At 37.6% G+C, this 22,663-nt stretch overlaps 1 protein-coding gene across 5 annotated transcripts in view; it reads left to right on the forward strand.

Annotated features, from left to right (window-relative positions):
* Window positions 1–22,663, forward strand: part of CPEB3 (cytoplasmic polyadenylation element binding protein 3) — a 192,558-nt gene that overhangs the window by 69,049 nt on the left and 100,846 nt on the right. For 4 of the 5 annotated variants that reach the window (XM_032595151.1, XM_032595150.1, XM_032595149.1 and 1 more), the window contains 2 exons: window positions 2,259–2,418; window positions 11,973–12,029. In XM_032595151.1, coding sequence (XP_032451042.1) covers window positions 2,259–2,418; window positions 11,973–12,029 — 217 coding nt within the window. The remainder of the gene's footprint in view (window positions 1–2,258; window positions 2,419–11,972; window positions 12,030–22,663) is intronic. The other variant, XM_030334559.1, reaches the window with a different exon arrangement.

Genomic DNA, 22,663 nt, shown 5'->3' on the forward strand with positions numbered 1-22,663 from the left:
ATGATCTGCAGGAAGACCTTAAAGGTAAAAGACAAGACCTTCTTGAATTATATAAAGAGCAAAATGGAGAGCCAAAGAAAATATTCCACGTCTCTTTCTTATCCAACAGTAGACGGTTGATGAGTGTTAAAAAGAAAAAAATGAGGTGAAGATAGCAAGTGGGGGGGGGGCAGTGGCAGTAAACTAAGAAAAGTTGAGTGCTTGCCTTTCAGCAAACACAGTGTGAGAAAAATAAATATGTAAATTCAACCTAATCCTCACAGGTAAGATCCCATTTTACCAATGAGAATACTGAAGACTGTTAAGGATAACTAAGACAAGCCTCATACCTGATCAGATGGCAGGTCTAGATTCAGAACACCTAGGACTTTACAGAATGTGATTTAAAAAAAAAAATTACAATACACACATTCATGTTCTTTAAGAAATAGATTTGACTTAGTGTCTGTTGTACTGTACACATTCTCCTGTCAAAACACCTGTAATTCTCTAATTTTAATGGGTTGTGTCTCTCTACTAGTTACTTGCACATAGGGACTAGGTTGCGGCATTCACCTCTGAGTCACCAGGGCCTAGTACAGGACTTGGCCCTTGACTTGTGCATTAAAGGATTGTAAAAATGGGGCGCCTGGGTGGCTCAGTTGGTTGAGTGTCCGACTCTTGATTTCAGTTCAGGTCATGATCCCAGGGTCGTGGAATGGGGCCCTGTGTTGGGCTCTGCACTGAGCATGGGATATTCTCTCTCTCTCTCTCTCTCTCTCTCTCTCTCTCTCTCTCTCTCTCTCTCTGCCTCTCTCTCCTGCTTACGTATTCTCTCTCTAAAATAAAATGAGCAAGGTGGTTCCATTTGGGGGGAAAAAAAAGGTTTGTAAAAATGGAATTTCTGTCTCTGGCATTTGAAAACATCTGTACCCTCCCCCCCTACTCCTCATCTCTGAGTTAAAAATATATATATAGTGTTATAAGAGATATTAGACATACTCTAAGTTCAGTCTTCACATTTGTATAAAGGAAGGAATTTCAGGCACAGACTGGAGAGGTAGATCATGATGTACCCCAAAGTCCCCAGTTGATAGTAGTTATTCTAGTACTCTTGCCTCCTAGTTCTCAGTTCAGGGCTTTTCTTAGCACCTGCATATATACATACCGAATTCATTTAATACCCCTCTGATTTTTCCTTTATGCTCAGTGCTGAGGAAATGCCACTTTCCTTTCTGCCTCCCTAAGTAGATAGATACACTGCTATGCTTTCCAGAAGCCAGAAGAAAAACAGCTTCTCAAGAGTTAACACTTAAGCTAGAAAATGGTCATTGAAGTTGAGGTTTTTACCTGACATTCATTTATTCTGTTCATTGGAGACGATAAATGATCATGTGCATGCTGGATCAGCTGTTCAGGACCCTGAAAATAATCTGTCATTGCCATAGTTTGATTTGGTGTGGTTGTTGAAGTATGTGTTTGTTTTGCTTTTCTTAAAAGCCAGTTAAATCTATAATGTTAAGTTAGGCTATGAGTTGCACTTCCTTTTAGCTCAGACTACTAAAAAATAATTTGTACATGATGGTCTCCCATGGGCTTGATTGAAATGTGGTGGAACAATGATTTTTTCTTCAGTTAGTGTTAGCTCTCTGTTTTCAAAATGTTTTTGACTCTAGTATCACGAAAACACTACCTAGAGTTAAAGTTTTTTTCAGGTGAGTGCATTTTAAAAGGTAATTTTAGTAGTACTTTGGACACATTTTAAATTTTAGAGAGTGTATCCAATGTATAGAACTTATCAGTAGTAATTATTAAATATACCCAATAAAATTACATCAAAACTACAGCCACCTTTTGAATTTTCAGAAAAGCGATTCTGTTTGTAGACTAAAGGTTTTTAATTATGGACTTACTCTAGATAAAAAAATTCTGTATTCATTTGAATAGAATGTCTATTTGACAGTGGAGGCTGAAGTGAAGGGCTGAGGGCAAAGCCAATTCACTGGGCTCTTTGTTTGGAATTTACTCTTTTAGTTCATTTAAGAGAAAGTCTGAAGTAGCAGGACATATACATTAAAGAATATGGGGAAGAAAGAATGCAATTACAGAAACTTGTGTTAAATTTACCCAGTGCTGAGGAATGCCAAATCATCATTCTTAATGAAAAGAATGTGTGTTATTAGATCTGGAAGTTTTATTCATGTTATTAATCCATGGCAAGAAGCAAATGATGTAGTATTAATTTTATTTATTGTCTTGTTCTGTGTTTTTATTTTTAGGACCGGAGTAGGCCCTATGACACTTTTAACTTGCACTCGTTGGAGAACTCCTTAATGGATATGATAAGGACTGATCATGAGCCTCTGAAAGGTAAACACTACCCTCCCAGTGGCCCACCAATGAGTTTCGCTGATATAATGTGGAGGAATCATTTTGCAGGTTAGGAATATTCATATGTCCATTCCTTGCTTGGTGTTTTAAACAAAAATCAGCTTTTTAATAATTGTGATTTTTTTTCCCGTTTGTTTTTGTTTGCTTCTGTAAAGCACTGTGGAATGTGTTTAAAGTTTTTTTGTTTTTTGTTTTGTTTGTTTTTTTAAGCTGGGTTCAGCTACCTACAATAATCAAGGTTGACTGCTTTAATCATAATGTCTGGCAGAAGCATGTGTTGGGTAGCATGAGAGCAGAAGGCAAGTTTTCTGGACTTTGTGCATTTGGAATCCTTTAGCTGAACCTGGATAATTCATTTAAGTCAAAGTATACTGCAAGGAAATATGAAACTTAGTAAATCAGTCTCCAAAGACTACTTCAGAAAACTTCATAGGAAAGAGTTCCATTTTGTTAAAATATAATCACTTTCCTAGTGTAGCAAGGATCATGACACAGACTTAAGAGCCAGCCAGTGATTCTTTGCACAGTCTTAAGACTAAAACAGAAGGAAAACGTCTTAAAGTGTGTAAATGTTTTGGGTTAAATATAAGGCAGAAAGTCCCAAGGTCAGCCATATTAGGACTTCCTATTTTTAGAGCCCCTGTAAATTCAGGTTAGCAGTTGATGTCACATTCATAATTACAGATAGTTCTTTTTATGTGCTATAGGGCTTTTTAGGGGCCCTGTGATATTTTAAAATACTGTAATGGAAATTTCCTGTGGAAATATCCACTACACTTGGATTTAGAGCCAAAATATCTGAAAACTGGGAAGAGTTGGCTACAAGGATGCCCATCTTTTAAGAACCCTTATGTTCTCTGGAGCTGTGAAGAATTTGATCTCCTCTGGTTCTCTCCAGGCTTTTTTATATAGGGTGTGACTGACTATGGCCACCTGATCATCATTTCCTCAAGCCACCTCAGAAATCCATTTCATCATTTTCTTGTCATACTCATGATTTTCTGCTGCTTTCCTCAATTTCCAGTGAAAAGAAGGTAGTTAACAGGCTATGAAGAAAATAAAGCATTTTGAGAAAAGCTGTATTTTAAAAGCTGTATTCTACTTCAGAAGTAGAAAAAAAAACCCTCTCATTTATTCATTGTTATATTTAGTCACTGTTACCACGTCTTTCCTCAGTTGAAAGATTAGGTATATGGTAATTTAAAGCCTGTTTCACTTAGAAGTGAGAATGGTGTTAAAAAAAACCCCTAATGATATTCACAGACTATTTTGTGTTTTTAGTGTCTTCTAAGGCTACATTTGTCTTCCTTCTCTACCATGAACAGCTATAAGCTTCTCCTAATTATTCTAAAATATTCAGCCCTTGTTCTTTATGCATACCTGTTTTATCTTGGTCTGAATTCTTCCAGCAATAAAAGATTATGAAAGGATCTTACAATATAGTCTGTAAAATAATTTTCCAGAATTTTGTGAATGTTGTTTACATCGGAGCTATCCTGCGCTGTTGAGAGCAGCACTGGCAAAGTGTAAGGAAGGTCCTTCGCTACAGGATAATGTATATTTATTCCAGTTTTGGTGGCCCCTTTAAAAAAAACTTTTTTTTTTTGACATTTGTTTATTTTGGAGAGAGACAGAGCATGAATGGGGGAGGAGCAGAGAGAGAGGGAGACACAGAATCCAAAGCAGGCTCCAGGCTCTGAGCTGTCAGCACAGAACCCGATGTGGGGCTCGAACTCACAAGCTGTGAGATCATGACCTGAGCTGAAGTCGGATGCCCAACCGACTGAGCCACCCAGGCGCCCCTTTTTTAATGCATATCCAGTTTCCTCTACATATATTTCTCTGCCACACTTGGAAATATGAGGTTTCATCTGTGAAAGTCTTCTGTATTGTACTTATAATATGTCCTAATAAGTTGGAAGGCTCATAATATGTACTTTTTTATAGCTTCAATATGCTTGCAACTTTTCTGTTCATTATACCACCCACCTTGATTTCCTGTGAATGGACTGCTTCCCATGGTCAATTACTTCACCATGTCATTGTCCTCTGGTTAGCGTGTTGAGGCTTCCTGCTTCCCTTTTCCAGCTGGGAGACTTTTAGACCTAATTTATGGCACCGTGTATTTGATTCTTATTACTTCTAATAACATAATTATGATGCTGGCATTTTAAAGGAAAGATTTTAAATAATTTTTGACTTTAAAAATGGAGAAAATTATAATAAAAATGTAACTGAAAAAAGTAAACATTGTGATAGTGTATCCTTATTTTTCTGCATCCATATTTTTGGATATTTTCTGTATCCCTATTTTTATCTGGTCTTTATAATTTATTAATAGGCCTTCACTTTGAACACTTAGGTTGTTTCCAGCTTTTTCTCCGTAATAGGTAATGCTGCCATGAATGAGTTCTTGCACCTAGTTTTTCTTTAAGGTAAATTCATAGAGAAGATCTCTGGGTCAAAAGATGTAAACATGTAGGTGAATGGAACTTTAAGAGAAAGGTAGTAGGCTAGGGGACTTACCATATGGCTTCTCTATGAGTCTGTCCAGAAACACTTCCCTCTACCCCATCCTGTTTTTCCTCCTACCTTTAATATATTCTTCTCCCACTTGAACATGGGAACACTTTTTTGAGGGTCTCAAAACTCAAGTTACAGAATCATATTTAGGTTTTTTTGTATGCTTGTTTTGGTTTATTTGCCGGAGCTCAGTTTTCTTCCAGGGGAAAAAAATACTTCCTTACTCATTATAGGAAATTCAGATAGTACATAAAAAGACAAAAAGGAAAGTGAAAAAATAATCTGAGACTTACTACCTAGAGATAGTAAAGATTATTATTTTTATTAACATTCTTCGAGGCATTTTATATTCTCTTTGTAGGAGATTAAATTTCAACTCAGCCTTTCTGACTTTGTAGTCATTCAAACCTGGATTTGAATCCTGGCTCTGCCTCTAGTTGGCTATTGATTTAGATAAATTAGTTAGCCTCTTCAAAGCCTTAGTTTCCTCATCATTGAAATAAAGTACCTACTTCATGGAGTGGCTATGAAGGTCAGATAAAGTTCTTGACACTAGAAACTATGATTTTTTTTTTGCTGGCAGTGGTAGTGGTGTGCCTACTGCCTAGCCTAGATAATGAATTAAACCTTAAATTCCTACAATATTTACTTCCTTCTAGCTAGACTGCAGCTCTATGTTAAAAGCTTTTAAATGCAAGTTGTCGAAATTTTGTATTTGCCATACACAGATAATTTGCCATAGTAATTATTGAAGGATAAACATTTTGTCATTATCAAAAACCACCTAAAGGAGAAAGAAAAATAAGTTGTGTTATTAAGTTGTGTTATCTTAAGTTGTGTTGGCTTTCCAAAATTGTGTATCTAAATAATGTGAGCAAAATACAATAAAACAGGATATCACATTCATGAAAAATAAAGTACTTCATGATGTATTTAAAGTGAACCTGATGAGGAGCACCTGGGTGGCAACAGTCGGTTAAGCATCCGACTTTGGCTCAGGTCATGATCTCATGGTTCGTGAGTTCCAGCCCTGCGTTGGGCTCTGTGCTGACAGCTCAGAGCCTGGAGCCTGTTTTGGATTCTGTGTCTCCCTCTCTGCCTGCCCTTCCCCACTTGCGCACTCTCTCTCTCTCTCTCTCTCAAAAATAAATAAACATTAAAAAAAAAATAAAGTGAACCTGATGAACTATATTCACAGTGATATTTCATCTTAGAAATGTATGCAATAAGAAATCCCCTTATTCAACTGTTCTGTTGATTTCGGTGGGGGAAAAGGGTTAGTGGGAGAAATGATAGCATGGGAAGTTCAGGAAGTAATAAGACTTGTGTTTTAGTAAAGAGTTTTAACAGCTTTTCAGTCACATTTATACTTCTAGGTCAGCCTTGAAGATGTTTGTAGGAAAATTTAAAAGGTCCCTACTTCTTCCCCCATGATAAGAATGTCAAGTAATATAGAGGGAAAGTCAAATTGAGCTTTCTTCACAGCGCCTGAGAAATATGTTTAGTAGTGTTGATCAGACCACAGCACTCTTGTTAAAATAAAAATTAGGCAATTTTTTTTTTTTTGGCTTCTTAAAGATCTCAAACAGTCCTTGGTTATAACAGAGTAACACTGTAATAATTACCTGTTGTCTCTTGCCATATTATATATGACTTTTCCTATTGTTCATTTTTTAAAAGTTTATTTTTATTTACTTGAGAGAGAGAGTACAAGTGGGAAAGATGCAGAGAGAGAGGGAAGGAGAATCCCAAGTAGACTCCATGCTGCTGGCTCAGAGCCCAAAGCAGGGCTCAAACTCATGAAACTGTGAGATTGTGACCTGAGCTGACACCAGGAGTTGGACACTTAAGGAGGGGTGCCTGGGTGACTCAGTTGGACCTGATCTGAAACCAGGGGTTGGGGGTAGTGCCTGATGAAACATTTCTAGTGCCTGATGAAACATTTCTATATATTTGAATTTTCTCTTTCCTCACTATTCATGGAACTGAAATTTGAAAAATGAAAAGAGCAGGTGTCAGTTGAGAAACTGATATTGAAGCGTTTGCTTTTCAAATGTATACTGAATCTGGGGGAAAAATAGCTATCTCCTGATAATAGTGCTTTAAAACATTTAAATTGACAGAAGCTTGAAAGAAAGAAATGCCACCCTTTTTGGTACTATGGAAGCATTTTTCTTTATTCATCACAATTTAAATTTAGTGTTGTACAGCCTTTCACAAAGTTGGCCCCTTTTGTGGAATGTTGAGGTTCCCTTGTTTCAGAAAAAGTGCACCTTCATTACATTTAGTTTGTTCCAGAAATATGCTGTCTCTTTACTTACTTGCATTGGTGCTCCAGTTCTATTTTTGTGCTACCTCTGGCCCATATCAGTTTGTCTTGTATAAAAGTTAGCAGCGTCCAGAAATTGTTTGGGACATAGATTCTGAGTTAGCAAGAAGTGATTGTTCTGGTTCTGTTCAAGAGGAGGACAGTAAATACAAGCTGAGTGATTTTTTTTTTTTTTTTAGTACCTCCCATTAGTTTACCCAGTGGTCCTTCTTATATAGCAGTGTAATCACCTGAGAGTTTTAAAAGAAAATTCTAGAAATTCTGATGTTAACTGTTTTATAGAGTAGAGCCTGAAATGAGGAAACATAGACACAAAGGAATGAATAACATGCCAAAAATTATCCACTACTGGTATGAAAAGAAACTAGGATTTGACCTCAGGTCTAAGCTCATGGCTTTTGTTTCTCAGTTCTTTGGAACATAGTTAGAATATTTTAGTGCCAAACTTTTATCATTTTTCCTTAAAAGGGCTTTAAAACACTATTTTATTGTATTCTTGCATAACATTATTGCATCTTGTGGATTCTTTTCCTGAAGGAATGTATCTTCAATTTTATAGAGAAAATTGGTGGAAAATACAACCCAGTGGAATATGCATTTTTCTTATAACCTTTTCTAGAACACAGCACTTACATTCTATTATGTAAAAGTCTCTGAAGGACTTGACTTTTTAGAGCAAACGGGGATGGTTAAAGAAAGATACAGTAGTTGTTCCTTATCTCATAACATATTGCAGAAGTAAAGAGGTGGCTTTCATAATTAATTATGAAATTCATAAAAATTTCAATTTTTATTTGGGACTTATAGAAGTATGGGTTGGTTGGACTCTGAAACTTTGAATAACAGTAGAGGTCATTTTTTATAACTAGCTTCTTAAATATGAATGTGACTTGAGCTTATGAGACTGTGGTTTTTACAGTCTAGATAAACCTGTGTAACCCTATTCTCCAGCCTCTCCCTCTATCCCCTCTTACCCCCATTTATCAGACCCTGTGCAGTGGGGAAAGTGGGACAGTCTCAGATTTCCACAGCATCATTTAACTCCGTAAAGCCAAGTATGCCTTTCAGTTTTCGAAACCTTATATTTTACACTATACTTAAAAGATAGCTGGCTGACAAGAACAATTTAAAAATAGCAGACCATGGACGGGTGACAAAATGTCACGCTGGCAGCACCAGACTGCATTAACAAAAATCACCAGATGTCACACACTTGATTCTATTTTCACAGCTGATTAAACAGCAGTATTTGTTGGATAAAAGGAAGAAAAAAATAAATGGCCTCATCTGAATTTGGAATCAGTTTTTCTTTTGCTGCTATATATTTTCTCTCTTCTTCAAAATCTCATAATAACTGTAAAATTTAGGATGCAAAATATATTAAGAAAAAAATAAAAAATAATTGTAATTTTAGAAAAGAACTTTTGCACATATATACCTCTTAAACTGGAAGACTGTAAGTCAAAATGTTGGCAGAGCTTGTCTTTAATTGGTGATCTTAGTTTTTGCATTTTTCTGTATTATCTAATTTTTCACTGATGAAAATATATTGGATTTTATAATCTAAACATTAATTTTTGAAGAGGTAAAAAAAGTAGCTTAAAGAAGCCATAAGTTGTTTTGCTACAAAGAATTTGCATTTAGTTGGGAAACAATTAGATTGTATTTAAATAATTGGTTCTGATGGGTCTGACATGACAGAGTTTCTTATAAAATCTTTTGTGGATGATGTTGATCCAAAGATCCACTGAAGTCAAGGAGGCCAGCAGAATTAGGGAGGATACCAGGAAAGGCAAAAAGTTTTCTGCTTTTCAGCAAATACTGATGCCTTCATGTATAAAACATCACCTACGCCTTTTTTCTTTTTCTTTCTTCCTTCCTTCCTTCCTTCCTTCCTTCCTTCCTTCCTTCCTTCCTTCCTTCCTTTCTTCCTTCCTTCCTTCTACATCTTTAGAAAGATTGAATTGGAAGTAATCAGTGTGGGCTAGAGGACAATAATTGGAAAACTACTGAGCTTCCTTTTGGTTTCATCTTTTCAAGCTGAAGAGTCCTAAGATCTCATGGAAAGGGTCCAAAAAGGACCCAACTTCTGGAGAACTACAGAAAGAAGCACCCCTCTAAGTGTGGGAACACCAGTAGTTCCAGAAACATATAAAAACTATTATTTGAATTTTACAATCACTATTGTAAACCACATGCTTTTTCTTTTTTTTTTTTTTCTTTTACCATAGCATAGGAAATAAAAGAAGTTGAATGAGAATCAAGTAAATATGGGCTTGCTTGGTTTTCTTGATAACGCTTCATTATTCTAGGGAACACCTCTAGCTTTTTAGGAACCACACCCATGTCTGAATATTCCTTGGTCAGAGATTGAACAGATTCTCTCTATATGCCATTTCCTTATGTTTTGTTAGGCAGTGATTTTGAACTCTTGTTGGGTTTTCAGGCTTACTTTCCAGTGACTATTTACTGTTAAATTTGAGTATCATCTCAGAATACAATGAGTAAATCACATGTAGTTCTTATGGATATTAGTATTTGGGGGTAATGAATCCAAATCAGGTTTGATTATCTAAAAATAATGGAGAGAATATTGATGCAGCTAACTGAAACCAGAATGTAAACTCTCCCTGTTGAGTCAGTCTTCTTCTCATGATGAATTTTTGTATTCTAGGTTCTGATCAAGGTGGTGGTAGGAGATAGCACTTGTAGCCTCTGGGGTAGATTATAACTTTTAGACTCTAAAATGGCTTAGGAACTGGGGAAAAATAAGACACATAGAGTAGTTACATACATAGATACTATTAAATGTGTCTTTGAACAATGGGTAGTTTTTGAAACTACTAATACTTAGCTTCTAGTAAACGTGAAAAGATCTATGAAATCACTAAAAACATAAAGTAGGCAATTCTATTATTTAAAAAATGGTTGTGTACTAATAGGAAGATTTTTCTCTGGAAAACATTAAAATATATTCTAAAAACTAATTTTACTATAATATAAATGCTAACAAGAGCCTCCATAAAATTAGACATAGATGTAATATCTTCCTCCTAATAAAGTTTAAAATAATAAAAACTAAAAGTAATTTTTATTGAAAGTCCTATAATGCTTCATAGTAAAAATAGAATAGTCCCATGTTGATGATTTTTCTATTTTTAATTACTGTCTCTCTCTCATATACACGTACACAGACACACACCCATCAGTAGTAGCAACGTTACGCTTACAAGAGTTTTGTTTTTTCCCTGCCTTTTAATATGAAATGACCTTTCACAAATTACTGTGACCTGAGGGCTTTTAAGATATCAGGGTGGCCTTGTCTAGGCAAAACATTAATTTGACTGAGAATTAATGATTCTTTTTATTTGAAGTAAATGCTCTGTTTTGTCCACTGTGATTCTTCTCTTTTGGGCCAGAAGAGCTACTGATGTTTGCTTCCAGTACCCCATAACAGAGATCAACACCAAATGATAACTGACCTTTTGCAATTATATATAATAACAGTGTATTGGTTGAAAAATCAATCACCATATCATCATATCTCCATATCTCCAGCTTTCTCTGACCACCCCCCCTACTGTTGACGTTTTTTTTGGATAGTAGTAATGACATAAAATGGACATTTTTCTGAGAACTTCATGACAACCCTTCACATAATTGGACATGAAGGCCTTGCAGAACCAAGTTCATGTATGTTAGCTTTACACAAAAGCATGGTTTTAGTAACGATTTTGTTAAATCGTTTAGTAACGATTTTGTATTTGGTCAAATAAACAAACTTTATACATTTTTTTTCTATATCAGACTCTCTGTTTCTTTATTCTTTTAATACATCCACCTCCTTTTCCCAAATAATTCATGAAAAACACACCAACTGTTTTACATCTTCCACTTTTAACCCTGGAGGCTATTGAGTTAAAACATCTGATTCAGACTTATCATCTTCTAGACCAGGGGTTGGCAGACTTTGTAAAGGGACAGAGAGTAAGTATTTTAGGTCTGTGGTTCAGATGGTCTCTGTTGCATATTCTTTGTTTTTTAATTTTTTTTTAATCCCTTTAAAATGTAAAAATGATTCTTAGCTCAGAGGTATAGAAAAACAGGCAGGTAGCCAGGGTGGGCAGAAGTTTGCAACCCTGTTACTGTAAGGATGAAGGTCTGGAGATGAGCGTTCTACCCGAGGTCATATAGCTAGTTAGTAGTAGGGGAAGCATAAGAACCCTAGATTTTTAGGCCAGTCGTTGTTCCCCACTATCCCTGTTATATAAATTTTACCATCTTTCTTCGGGTTGCCATTCTGATAATTATGTTGCATTTTTGAGCCACTGTGAAAACTTTATCTTTTTATTCCCACTAAGCTTCAAGTTTATATACTTCTTTGAATTTATTATTTTGCTGCTTGAATTTGAAGGGCAGTATGAATGGTTGTTTAAATAAAATGCTTAATCCAGTTGGCATGTTTAAATTGGAATGCAAGAAATGCTTTAAAATTTCACACTGTTATAATGGAAGCTTCTTTTTTGTTTTTATTTATTTGTTATTGAGATTTTGGCTTTAAGATTTTTTTTCATTTGTATGTTTTATGATTTGATTTAAAAACCATTGTAACTGCTATGGCCTTTGATAGCATTGTTCTAGATTAATCTGTTATAGCTTTTTGTAATGTCCGTCTTTTACTATGTATTTGAAATGATTATATTAAGCATTCTTTTCTTTGTGCTTAAAATAAAATTATTTTATTTTTCAGGACGCATGGGAATAAATTTCCATCATCCAGGAACAGATAATATTATGGCACTTAACAGTAAGTCTTCATATGAAATGTTCTGTAAAATTAGCAGACAAGTTTACAGCATGTAATTTCCACTTTCCTAATTGTTCATTACATTTCAACCTTCCACTTAGTCCAGGATAGACTGTTATTCTATACCTGTGGTTCTCAAAGTGTGATGCCTAGACCAGCAGCATCAACATCATTTAGGAACTTAAGAAAAATGCAAAATCTCAGGCCCTACTACAGACTTGCTGCATCAGAAACTTTAAGGATGGGGCCAAGAAATCTGTGTATTCATAAATTCTATAGGTGATTCTGATTTAGGCTACAGGTTGAGAACTGCTACTCTATACCAGGGGTTGATGAACTACAGCCTTATGAGCCAACTGTGGCCCACTGCCTGGTTTTATAAATAGTTTTATTGAAACACAGCTACACTTATTCATTTATGGATTATCTATAGCTGCTTTTGTGCCATAATGGCAGAGCCTAAAATGCCTGAACTATTTACTGTCTGGCTCTTTACAGAAGTTTGCTGGTCCCTGGTGCATACCATTGGGGTGGGGGAAGGGGGGAGGAGAGGAAGAAAGAAGGCAGGCAAAGAGAAAGAGGGAGTAGGGTAGAGAATGTGAAAGAATAGGTCAACTTATTTATACATAACTGAGAATTTTCTCATTTCGGTAGATAGCCAACAGGTGCTTCAAAACTGGACATCAGGAGTCTCCCATTAGTGAAATTTGCATGGTATAGGTGGTCAGCTGCTTTGCAGGTTAGAAATGGTTTGTCAGTGCAATTGTTGGGTTGAGTTCTGGAGCATCAAAATCTAACCAGAAAGTCATTGTATTAGTTAATCCTGGATGAAAGGTCTGGCTGATATTAGTTCTCCTTTCTAGTGTCTGTGGACCAAGTAGCTTTGCAAAACAGTCTCTAAATAGAAATTGTCAGTTGTCAGAAGGACCATAAAAGCCATTGAATCCCTCAAGACTTAGGTTTTTTCCCCCCTATTAAGTGAGTGACATCAGATTATTCCTTGTCATCCTCCCAGATATACAAGCTGACTGTGGATACACATAGGACACATGACTGGGTAAATCTAGGGTTATATACAATATTACCCCTTTCCTTCCTAAGATTGGAGTTGCTTAGGGCAGATTTTAGGTTACCTCTAAAATATGCATTCCACATTTCTTTTAGTTCTGACATGTAGCCTCCTTCCAGGGGCCACTGCAAAGAACCACTGGCATTGCTTGATGATCAGGTCCCAATCCACTGCATGCATATTTTGTTTTAAATAGCCAGTATCCACTCTTCTGGAGGGTCTTGGGAATAGTAAAAATTCTAGAACTACCCACCTTTCTTTTCTACTTTTTAAAAGAAAGGTCAATTTACCTTTAGATTATGGTACCTCTGTTTTTTTCCCTAGAAGTAGGTTCATTGGGGTGAGGATTAATAAACATGCTTAACTTGCTGAGCCTCAGCAATTTTGTGAAACTTTGTGAAAACACTTCAGTTAGGTGATGGGATCTAGAGTTGAATGTAAATGGAAAGAACAGCATGGTAGTGTGTCTGCCTGAAGGAATGAGTGTGTATTTTAGAAAAGACCTAATTTGCTATGGTGTGAGTTGTCTTCTGCAAGAGGAAGAGGATGTAATTTATGATTGTTCTGTGTACAAAATGAAGCTAAAAGACACTTTTCTTTTGAAAGATTTTAATTCTCTTTGATTTGATTTTAATTCACTGCTTTCAAATAAATTTTGTTTATGTTCTTTCCAGTATGTGCATGATGCTTAAATCCACCTTTTAGCCTCTAAATTTCCTCATCTGTAGGAGAAGGGGACTGAATTAGGTTCTCTCTCTCTCTCTTTTAATGTTTTTATTTTTTTTTTTTTATTAAAAATTTTTTTTTCAACGTTTTTTATTTTTGGGACAGAGAGAGACAGAGCATGAACGGGGGAGGGGCAGAGAGAGAGGGAGACACAGAATCGGAAACAGGCTCCAGGCTCTGAGCCATCAGCCCAGAGCCTGACGCGGGGCTCGAACCCACGGACCGCGAGATCGTGACCTGGCTGAAGTCGGACGCTTAACCGACTGCGCCACCCAGGCGCCCCTCTTTTAATGTTTTTAATATTTATTTTTGACAAAGAGAGAGACAGAGCGTGAGCAGGGGAGGGGCAGAGAGAGAGAGACACGGGAGACACAGAATCTGTGGCAGGCTCCAGGCTCTGAGCTGTCAGCACAGAGCCCGAGGCAGGGCTCGAACTCATGAACCGTGCAAGATCATGACCTGAGCCGGAGTCGGCTGCTTAACCAATTGAGCCCTGAATTAGGTTCTCTTTAATGATTGTTTTCAGAATGAAGATTCAGTGAGTCTGTAATATTTTTTTTGTATTTATTTTATTTATTTTTTAATTTTTTTAATGTTTATTTTTTGAGAGAAAGTGTGAGCAGGGGAGGAGGGGCAGAGAGAGAGGGAGACACAGAATCCGAAGCAGGCCCCAGGCTCTGGGCTGTCAGCGCAGAGTCAGACGCGGGGCTCGAACTCATGAACTGTGAGATCGTGACCTGAGCTGAAGTTGGATGCTTAACCAACGGAGCCACCCGGGTGCCCCTAAATTTTTTTTTTTTTAATGTTTATTTTTTTGAGATAGAGACAGAGTGTGAGCAGGGGAGGGGCAGAGAGAGAGGGAGACACAGAACTCAAAGCAGGCTCCAGGCTCTGCACTGTCAGCACAGAGCTCGATACAGGGCTTGAACTCACAAATTGTGAGATTGTGACCTGAGCCGAAGTCGGATGCTTAACTGACTGAGTGACTCAGGTGCCCCATGTAATATTTTCTTAAAGTACCAAAAGGATCATTTTGCCAATACCTATATCAAATGTTGATGAGTTACGCATTATGGCAGATATCAGAGTGCATCTCTCTTCAAACGACTCTGGGTGCTGCCCTGTAAGATCCTCAAAGTAAACCATAAAAGCAACCAGAACTCGACATCTGCATTACTGTCAGTCCTCTTTCAAAGCGGACTCCAGCTATTCGGAACAAATGAAATATCATCCTTGGTAGGTAGATACTTGTGGGACCTACGGATTTTGACAGATTTGCTGTGATACGGCTTTTCTTCCCTTTTGTGTGGTTGAGCCTAACTCATCTAGTGACATACATATATGACACATACACAAGCACAACTCCATATTGTCTTTCCTTTTATGCCTACCATTTGTCAGCCCAACAGATATTGTCCTGGGACTTGTCTGTCTGCCTTCCCCTCAGCTTTCATATAGGAATAATTGAAATCGCTGAAACTTTATTGGTGCTTTTTGAAAGGGACTGGGTTGAACTGTATTTTCAGACAAAAAGGGACTGGCTAAGAAAATTAAAGAGAATTGGATCAATGCTTAAATTAAAAAAAAAAAAAGAAATGTCAGTCAGTTGTGGTTCCTTCTTTCCTACCCTTTTTTTGCTTTACAAAATCTGTGCTTCCTGATTCTGTACATAATGCTGCCATTCATTGTAAGTCAAAAAACTTCCATCCTTATTTTATTTCCTTGACTTTACCAGACGCAAATTTCTGCTAAAGACATCATGTTCTAGGCTCTCCTGACTTGATGGGCATGAACAGGAGTCATGGTGAGCATTCTCACTTCTCAGTACCACTTCCCAGCTTTGAATGGGCCAGTTTCCCGTGTTGTGGTGTTCTTAGTGCATGCCTTCCAGTTATCCTTTCCTCTGGGAATTGCCACTGCTCGTGTCATCTAGAAGATAGAAAATCGGGGTGGAGGATAGGAAAGCAACTTTAGAAAACAGTGAACCTGTAGACATGTAGGGTCTGGAAGAATTAGCAAGATTTGTTTAAGCCAAAGAATCTACTGATTTTCCCTATTCAAGACCATGAATCTGGTAAGAATTAGCCGGCTAACCTTTGGGGAGGAAACTAAGGGACACATCTAAATTTTGGCTTTTCCCAAAAAATATTAGGTCCTCAAGTATTATAGAGTATGGGAGGGAAGGGAAGATTGGGGGAAGAAATTCTGATCTGTCAGTAAGACCTGCCACTTGTCTGGTATTTCCAAAATAAAATTAGTTCTGAAACAACATGTCCCTTCCACTTAAACTGGTAATATATTTTTTTCTGTGTAGTAATTCTTTCATTCTCTTCACCTTAACACCAAAAACACTAGAAGTTTGCATAATGTATTTTTATTTTTCCTGCTGGAGAAGGAAGGAGGCTAGTGCAAGTGCTTCCAGCTATATATGTAGTAGTTCTATCAGCCAGATTTTTTTTTTTTAAACAGTAACAGTAGCTTTTGTTTTGTTTTGTTAAATTCTTAGGTATAGAGTTGAGCTTAGCAGTTGTGGGCTTGTATAGGGTTAATGTCTGACTTGATGATTTTTCTCTATTATGATGATCCTCCGAAAAGGATATTGGTGCTTTCATGATTAGTTAGGTGAATCAAAAAGTTATGGTCAACTTAATGTTCAAAACCAGAATGCCTGGTCTTGTAATTTACTCTAAAAAATAATCATCGCCAAGAGTATCCACTTTCTTTTTTGACTGGTCAGCTCTTCTTTTTCGAAGTAGAGAATGGGCTTGGAAAACCAGTTTAGTATCAGGAGAGTTGCTTGAGGAGTATGAACTTAGAAACAGGAAGAAGTGTTGCTAAAGGGTAGGATCATTCAGCTTCAAGAAGGCATCCTCTAAGCAGCTGGAAGGCGTGTAAAACTGGAGGATGGAGCAGTAAAAGAGCATAGCCAGGAAAAGTATCGTCTAGAACCAGGCAGATCTGGTTCCATTTCTTACAAGCCATTCTTCCAGCCACATTCTTAACTCCTAGGCCTCTGGTTTCTTCACCTGGAAAATGGAGGTAATGGTCACTGAAGTGGCCATTGATAAATCTTGTAAAGCTTAGCATCATGCCTGACTAGGTGATAATGCTTTGGTGAGCTGCTATTGTGATTGCTCGCATCAGCTTTATTGTTGCCTTTTAAAGTTTTTTTTTTTCTTGCATGTTCCAAAACATGAGTTTATATTATATTGGTTATATTTAGATACATGTTTTCCTGATTGGATTTAAGGCAGCAGACCTACAAGTCAAAGGACACAAAGTAAGAGCTTAGGTCTTGGAGGAGTCATGTGATAAGGATGGCAACTAGCCGAGCAGGTTTCTGAATCTAAGTCTCTCCTATTAAAAACCTATTTAAAACCTATTTAAAAACCTATTAAAGGACAGTTAGGATACTCTGACTACCTCATTGTTTTGTGAGATTTAGATGAGATTTGGTACATGTACAAATAAGGTGTTATTACTGCTGCACTTGGATAGTGGGAAGCAAAGTCTTATTAAGAGAAGATATGCCAGAGAATGATTTTGTTTTTAGACAATAGTTTTGTGATGTAACAGTGTTTCAATTTTATTTAAATTAAAAAAGCTTCCATGGCATTTGTTTTCTAGTATCTTTCAGCTTGTTAACTAGTCTATTCCAAGATACAAGCCGTGAAGATTTAAAATTTTTATATCTTAAAAAACCACAAAGACATTCACCTGCTTGAGAAACTCCGAGGTCACCAATTGTTCAACAACTTATATATAGCTGACACACCAGGAAACTTGCAGCTTTAGTTTATGCCGTCTTCCACTTTTTCCCTCTTATTAATGCCTTGAATCTGTTTTGGAAGATTTTGCTTATATTTCTGTTTGAACTCTGGGCTGCTAGAGCATTTGTTGAATTGAAAGAGGAAACGTGAAAGGGTTTCTCTATAAACTTTCAAGTTGGGCAGAGACTCCTGTGTGGTTGCAGGCTTCCTCTTCCTCCTCCCTTCTTTCTGTGCTGGGAGCCAGCTCCTTGGGGAAGGGCTCAGCTGAGAGGAAGTGGCAGAGGGCGAGCTGAACACATGACGCTTTTATGCCAAAATGGGAAGAGAGCCAGGTTTTCTAGAATTCCAAATGGAATTTTCCCAAGTTTGAAGAGCACATTGTATTCCTGTGTACCGTGAGTGGATATAAGTAAATAATTTTTTAACAGAGCAATAAAATGGTGCAGGAATTATTTTGAGATTCTCAGATTGAAGACATGGTCTCTGAGTATTTTGAACTTTCATTTTTTTTTAAGTTTTTTTAATGCTTATATTTTAGAGAGAGACAGAGACAGAGAGAGCAGGGGAGGGGCAGAGAGAGAGAGAGGGAGACACAGAACGTGAAGCAGGCTCCAGGCTCTGAGCTGTCAGCACAGAGCCTGACATGGAGCTCGAACTCCTGAACCATGAGATCATGACCTAAGCAGAAGTCAGACGCTTAACCGACTGAGCCACCCAGGTGTCCCTGTATTTTGAACTTTTAGAAGACAAGATCTAGTGCTGTTGGCTTCCATCTGAACAGATTTAGAAGTAAAATCATTGTACAATTGTGGCATGAATATATTATAAAAAATGGCTAATTTAAAAATGAAAAATAGTAATTATAGGGATATGCAGTATTCTATAACTTTTAAGTTTATAACTTTTAAGTTATAACTTCAACTCAAGTTTCAAACTATTTTGAGTGGATGCTGTTTATGAATGTGGTAGGGGACCTAAAGGCATTGCTGTTTTGTTTTGTTTTGACCTTCTCATTTTACAGAGGGGGCAGCTGAGGTTCCAGAGACTATGTGAATTGCGTAGGGTGACGTGAGGGAGTCAGGAGCAGAACCTTCTGCCTCCAGGTTGAGGGTAATAACTTTTGCTTTAAATACTTAAGTATTAAGAGTGATTGTATTATTTTTATACTAGTTTAGCACAAATACATTCTTGTCTTTGGGAAAATTGTTTTTCTAGTATTACTTGTCACCCTAATTTTGCTCTGAATACTAAATAAAGCCTCTTTTCCTGACAAATAGAGTGATAAACCTGGTCTGCATGTCCTGACATTGAACATTGTAAGTAAGTGAAGCCTGAAATATTCTTGACTTATTAATTGGATTTTGGAAGAAGTTCCTTGTGTGTGTGAATATGTCTAAAGTGCTAGGAATTGGGTGCTTCCAACCCAGTAATAAAGATGTAGGAAACTGAAAAGTTACCTACTTTCCCCTGCAGACCTCCCTGTTTGCTTTCTCCACTTGTGTAGGCAGTAGAACCTGGACTTCCCATTTATAGGACTCATCACACTTATAATTGACTATTTAATGCTGGTCTTTCTCTTTAATATGTATGCTTCGAGAGAGCAGAGATTAGCTTTTATTCACAGCTGTTCACCAGCTTCAAGTACAATGCCTAACCTATTCAGTAGGTACTCAATATTGGAGACCAGCAGAGAGGGAAAGATAGCTCCAAGAAATTGTGAAAAGCATAGTGTAACAGCCTTAGAGAATATCCAGTCCACCATAGTTCCTTTATAAAAATTTGTTTTAATACTTCCTTTTGGAAGATGGTAATAACATATTTGGATCTAGCAATTAACAGTTTATTAAGTGCTTTCGTAGACCTCTGTGCCTTTGTAATGCATTTATGGGTTGGCAGGGCATGGTCAAAACCCACTTTCCTGAACACCAGTTTTATCCCCTGATTCTTCTCTTATCCAAACAAAACATGGGTATGTGATGGGGTAGCATATGAAATTGACATGCAGTTTTTCTTTTTTAATTTTTTTTAACATTTATTTATTTTTGAGACAGAGAGAGAGAGAGCATGAACAGGGGAAGGTCAGAGAAAGAGGGAGACACAGAATCTGAAACAGGCTCCAGGCTCTGAGCTGTCAGCACAGAGCCCAACGCGGGGCTCGAACCCACGGACCGCGAGATCATGACCTGAGCCGAAGTCGGACACTTAACCAACTGAGCCACCCAGGCGCCCCTGACATGCAGTTTTTAAGATAAACCTGGAGACTCTAAGGGGTATCCTAAGATTTCAACAAGTTTTAAGAATGCTTCATTATTTGTTTCCCTCTGCTTTGGGGGAAGTTTGATAGAAAAGCTGAGAATCGTGTCATTCATTTCATCTTTAGCGCAGCCTTATTTAAAACATGGCAGGATCTTCCTTTTCTGAAGAAGGTAAAGGAACTTGCTGATGTCATATGGCCAACTAGTAGCCACCTATGGCTTGGACAGAGAGATTATTCCTTAATCTAACGTGACTTCTACTCTTGGATTTTTCCCAAAAAGATCACTCAGGTTTCATTTAGCTTCTTTAGTAAGAGTTAGCTAAATAATACTTTATTGATTGTGGAGAATGAATGTACTTGCAGAGGTGATCAGTTTTATTTTCAAAACATAGCCTCCCTTGTTAATGGAAGGAGTTTTAACTACTCTTTCACTCAGACCTTTAGTATGTGCAGATGAGTGTCTTAAATTTGAACAACGACTTGGTATGCAGATGATCCCTAGGTAAAATTAAGGAGGTGAAACTTTGCCTTCTTTTCTTTGTTATCCTATGCACAGTATAGTGGGGATAATGCAGTGTTGGGAGGGCCAAACAGATCTGAATTTAAATCCTGGATCCATCACTTACTTGCTCTGTGACCTCAGACAAGTTACCTAATTTTTAAAATTAAAAATAATTTTTTAAAAATATTTATTCATTTTTGGGAGACAGGGAGACAGAGTGCAAGCAGGGGAGGGGCAGAGAGAGAGAGGGAGACATGAATCTGCAGCAGCTCCAGGCTTGGAGCTATCAGCACAGAGCCCGACACAGGACTCGAACCCACGAAGTGCAGGATCATGACCTGGGCCAAAGTTGTACGCCTAACCGACTGAGCCACCCACGTGCCCCTGTTTTTTTTTAATTTTAAATGGAGTTTTTAATCCCTTCTTTACAAACAGTAGGGTCAAGTGTGCAATGCTCCTGTGACCAAACCTGGCAATAAATACACACTTAACAAATGCTAGCCTCTGCTTCTTCCCTCTTCTACCTCTAATTTCTCCTTTCTTCCCCTTTGGGTCAGCAGTAATTCTTAATTCCAGTTATACAATCAAAATGGGAACAAAAATAGAAAATACCTGTGACCCAACATCAGAGACTGTAATTTAATTGATTTGGGATCAAGCTTGGATGTGAGGTGTGGACAAGAGGTGGATGGAAAAGACCACAATTAGAATTTACCTCTTGGGAGATCCAGTGCTGCTACTCCGACTCCTTGCCGATGTCTGTGCATGAAGGCATCATGTAGCATAAGGACTGTGCTATGCACTCCCTCCTGTTCTTTCTTCCCTGTCGAAGCTTGGTCTGCCTTTATTGTTCTCTAAGATTTTCCCAAGTTCAGGTCAGAAGAAGAAGCTGTTTTGGGGAGGTCAGGGCAGGGGTGCGGGGAATGAGCAGCTCTCCATGTTGCGGGAGCTCTTCCCAAATTCTCAAGTCAGTTCCTTTCCATAACTTTCTTCCATGAAGGAACCCTCCTTCCTGCACGAGAAGAGCCTTATTGATAGGGAAGACACAAGGAACAGTGACCAAGGGGCTGGGCCTTTGGTTCTGCTTATGCTCCTGAGCACACTGGCACCCATTTTGTTTACCCTCTCTTCTCTCTGTATAGTTTCCTACTTTATTTGGAGTTCGAAAATGTAGAATTAGCAAGTGTTGGCTGTCCTGAACAGTGTAGAAATTGAGTTTTTATATAATGTTTGAAGAGACCTCATGAGATTTTGACATAGTGGTTCAGAAAAGATGGTTTGTTGAGAATATATGCCAAATATTTGGGTGCATACCTCTATAATAGGCCTGACCTGATCTGGACACATTGATCTGTGTAAAATATAATATACTCTGGCATGTGATTAGAATTCTCAGGACTTTTCTTGATATCTTCCCCTTTTTTTGGGGGGAGGGGCAGTTATTCTATCATTTAGTATATCGTTCTACTGAAATATAAGTAAGGTGATAGTTACTCGCTGTGGAATGCTATTAGGCCACAGATGTGAAGGGCATAGACATCACCTGATGTGGGGAGATGTGCATGCACACTCTCTCCAAGTAGGGATAACAGAATAATGCAGAGATTCTTTAGGTTTGTTTCCAGAGAAATCTTGTCAGATACAACAGACTTAGATTGATTTTCTTCTGCTTTCATGAGGAGTTTAGGAGATGAATTTAGAAGTTCTGAAGTGATACTTTGATAACATACCATACACTGAGACTCCATAAGTAACCTATATGGTAAATGTACTTTGGAGACTAACCTAATACTGGGTGTGAATGGACACTGCAAGATGGTATAGAGAAGCCTTGAACTTACATTTTGGGCAAGATGGAAAAAATAATAGTGGATGGAAATGGACAGAGGAGTTCAGGGGTTCTTACGGGGCGGAGAATAGATGTCAAGACATGGATATCTAGATTCTTATGCAGACTAGATAAGTACTTATATTATATTGATACTATGGGAAAAGTGGACTGAATTGGTGTGACTAAGATGAGGATTTGAAACGTGGTTGGGGTCAGATGGTGAAGGGCCTTGTTTTCATGAGAAGCTTGGACAGACAAGTGTCTTCCTGGAAAATTACGTTTATCCAAAGGAGAATGTTCAAAATGATATGGATTATGAAAAACCATTTATTATGAAGAGTAATTAAATGTATTTTTGTTATAGAAAAGGGAAAACCAAAAGATAAAGCAATGACCCTCAAATAAAACTGGGATTAGGCTGGGATCTATTGTTAAGGAAAATAGAGAGACACATATTAGAAGGAACTTTCTACCTTGTA

The sequence above is a fragment of the Lynx canadensis genome, chromosome D2 (assembly GCF_007474595.2).
Source record: "Lynx canadensis isolate LIC74 chromosome D2, mLynCan4.pri.v2, whole genome shotgun sequence".
NCBI classification, from domain to species: Eukaryota; Metazoa; Chordata; class Mammalia; order Carnivora; family Felidae; genus Lynx; species Lynx canadensis.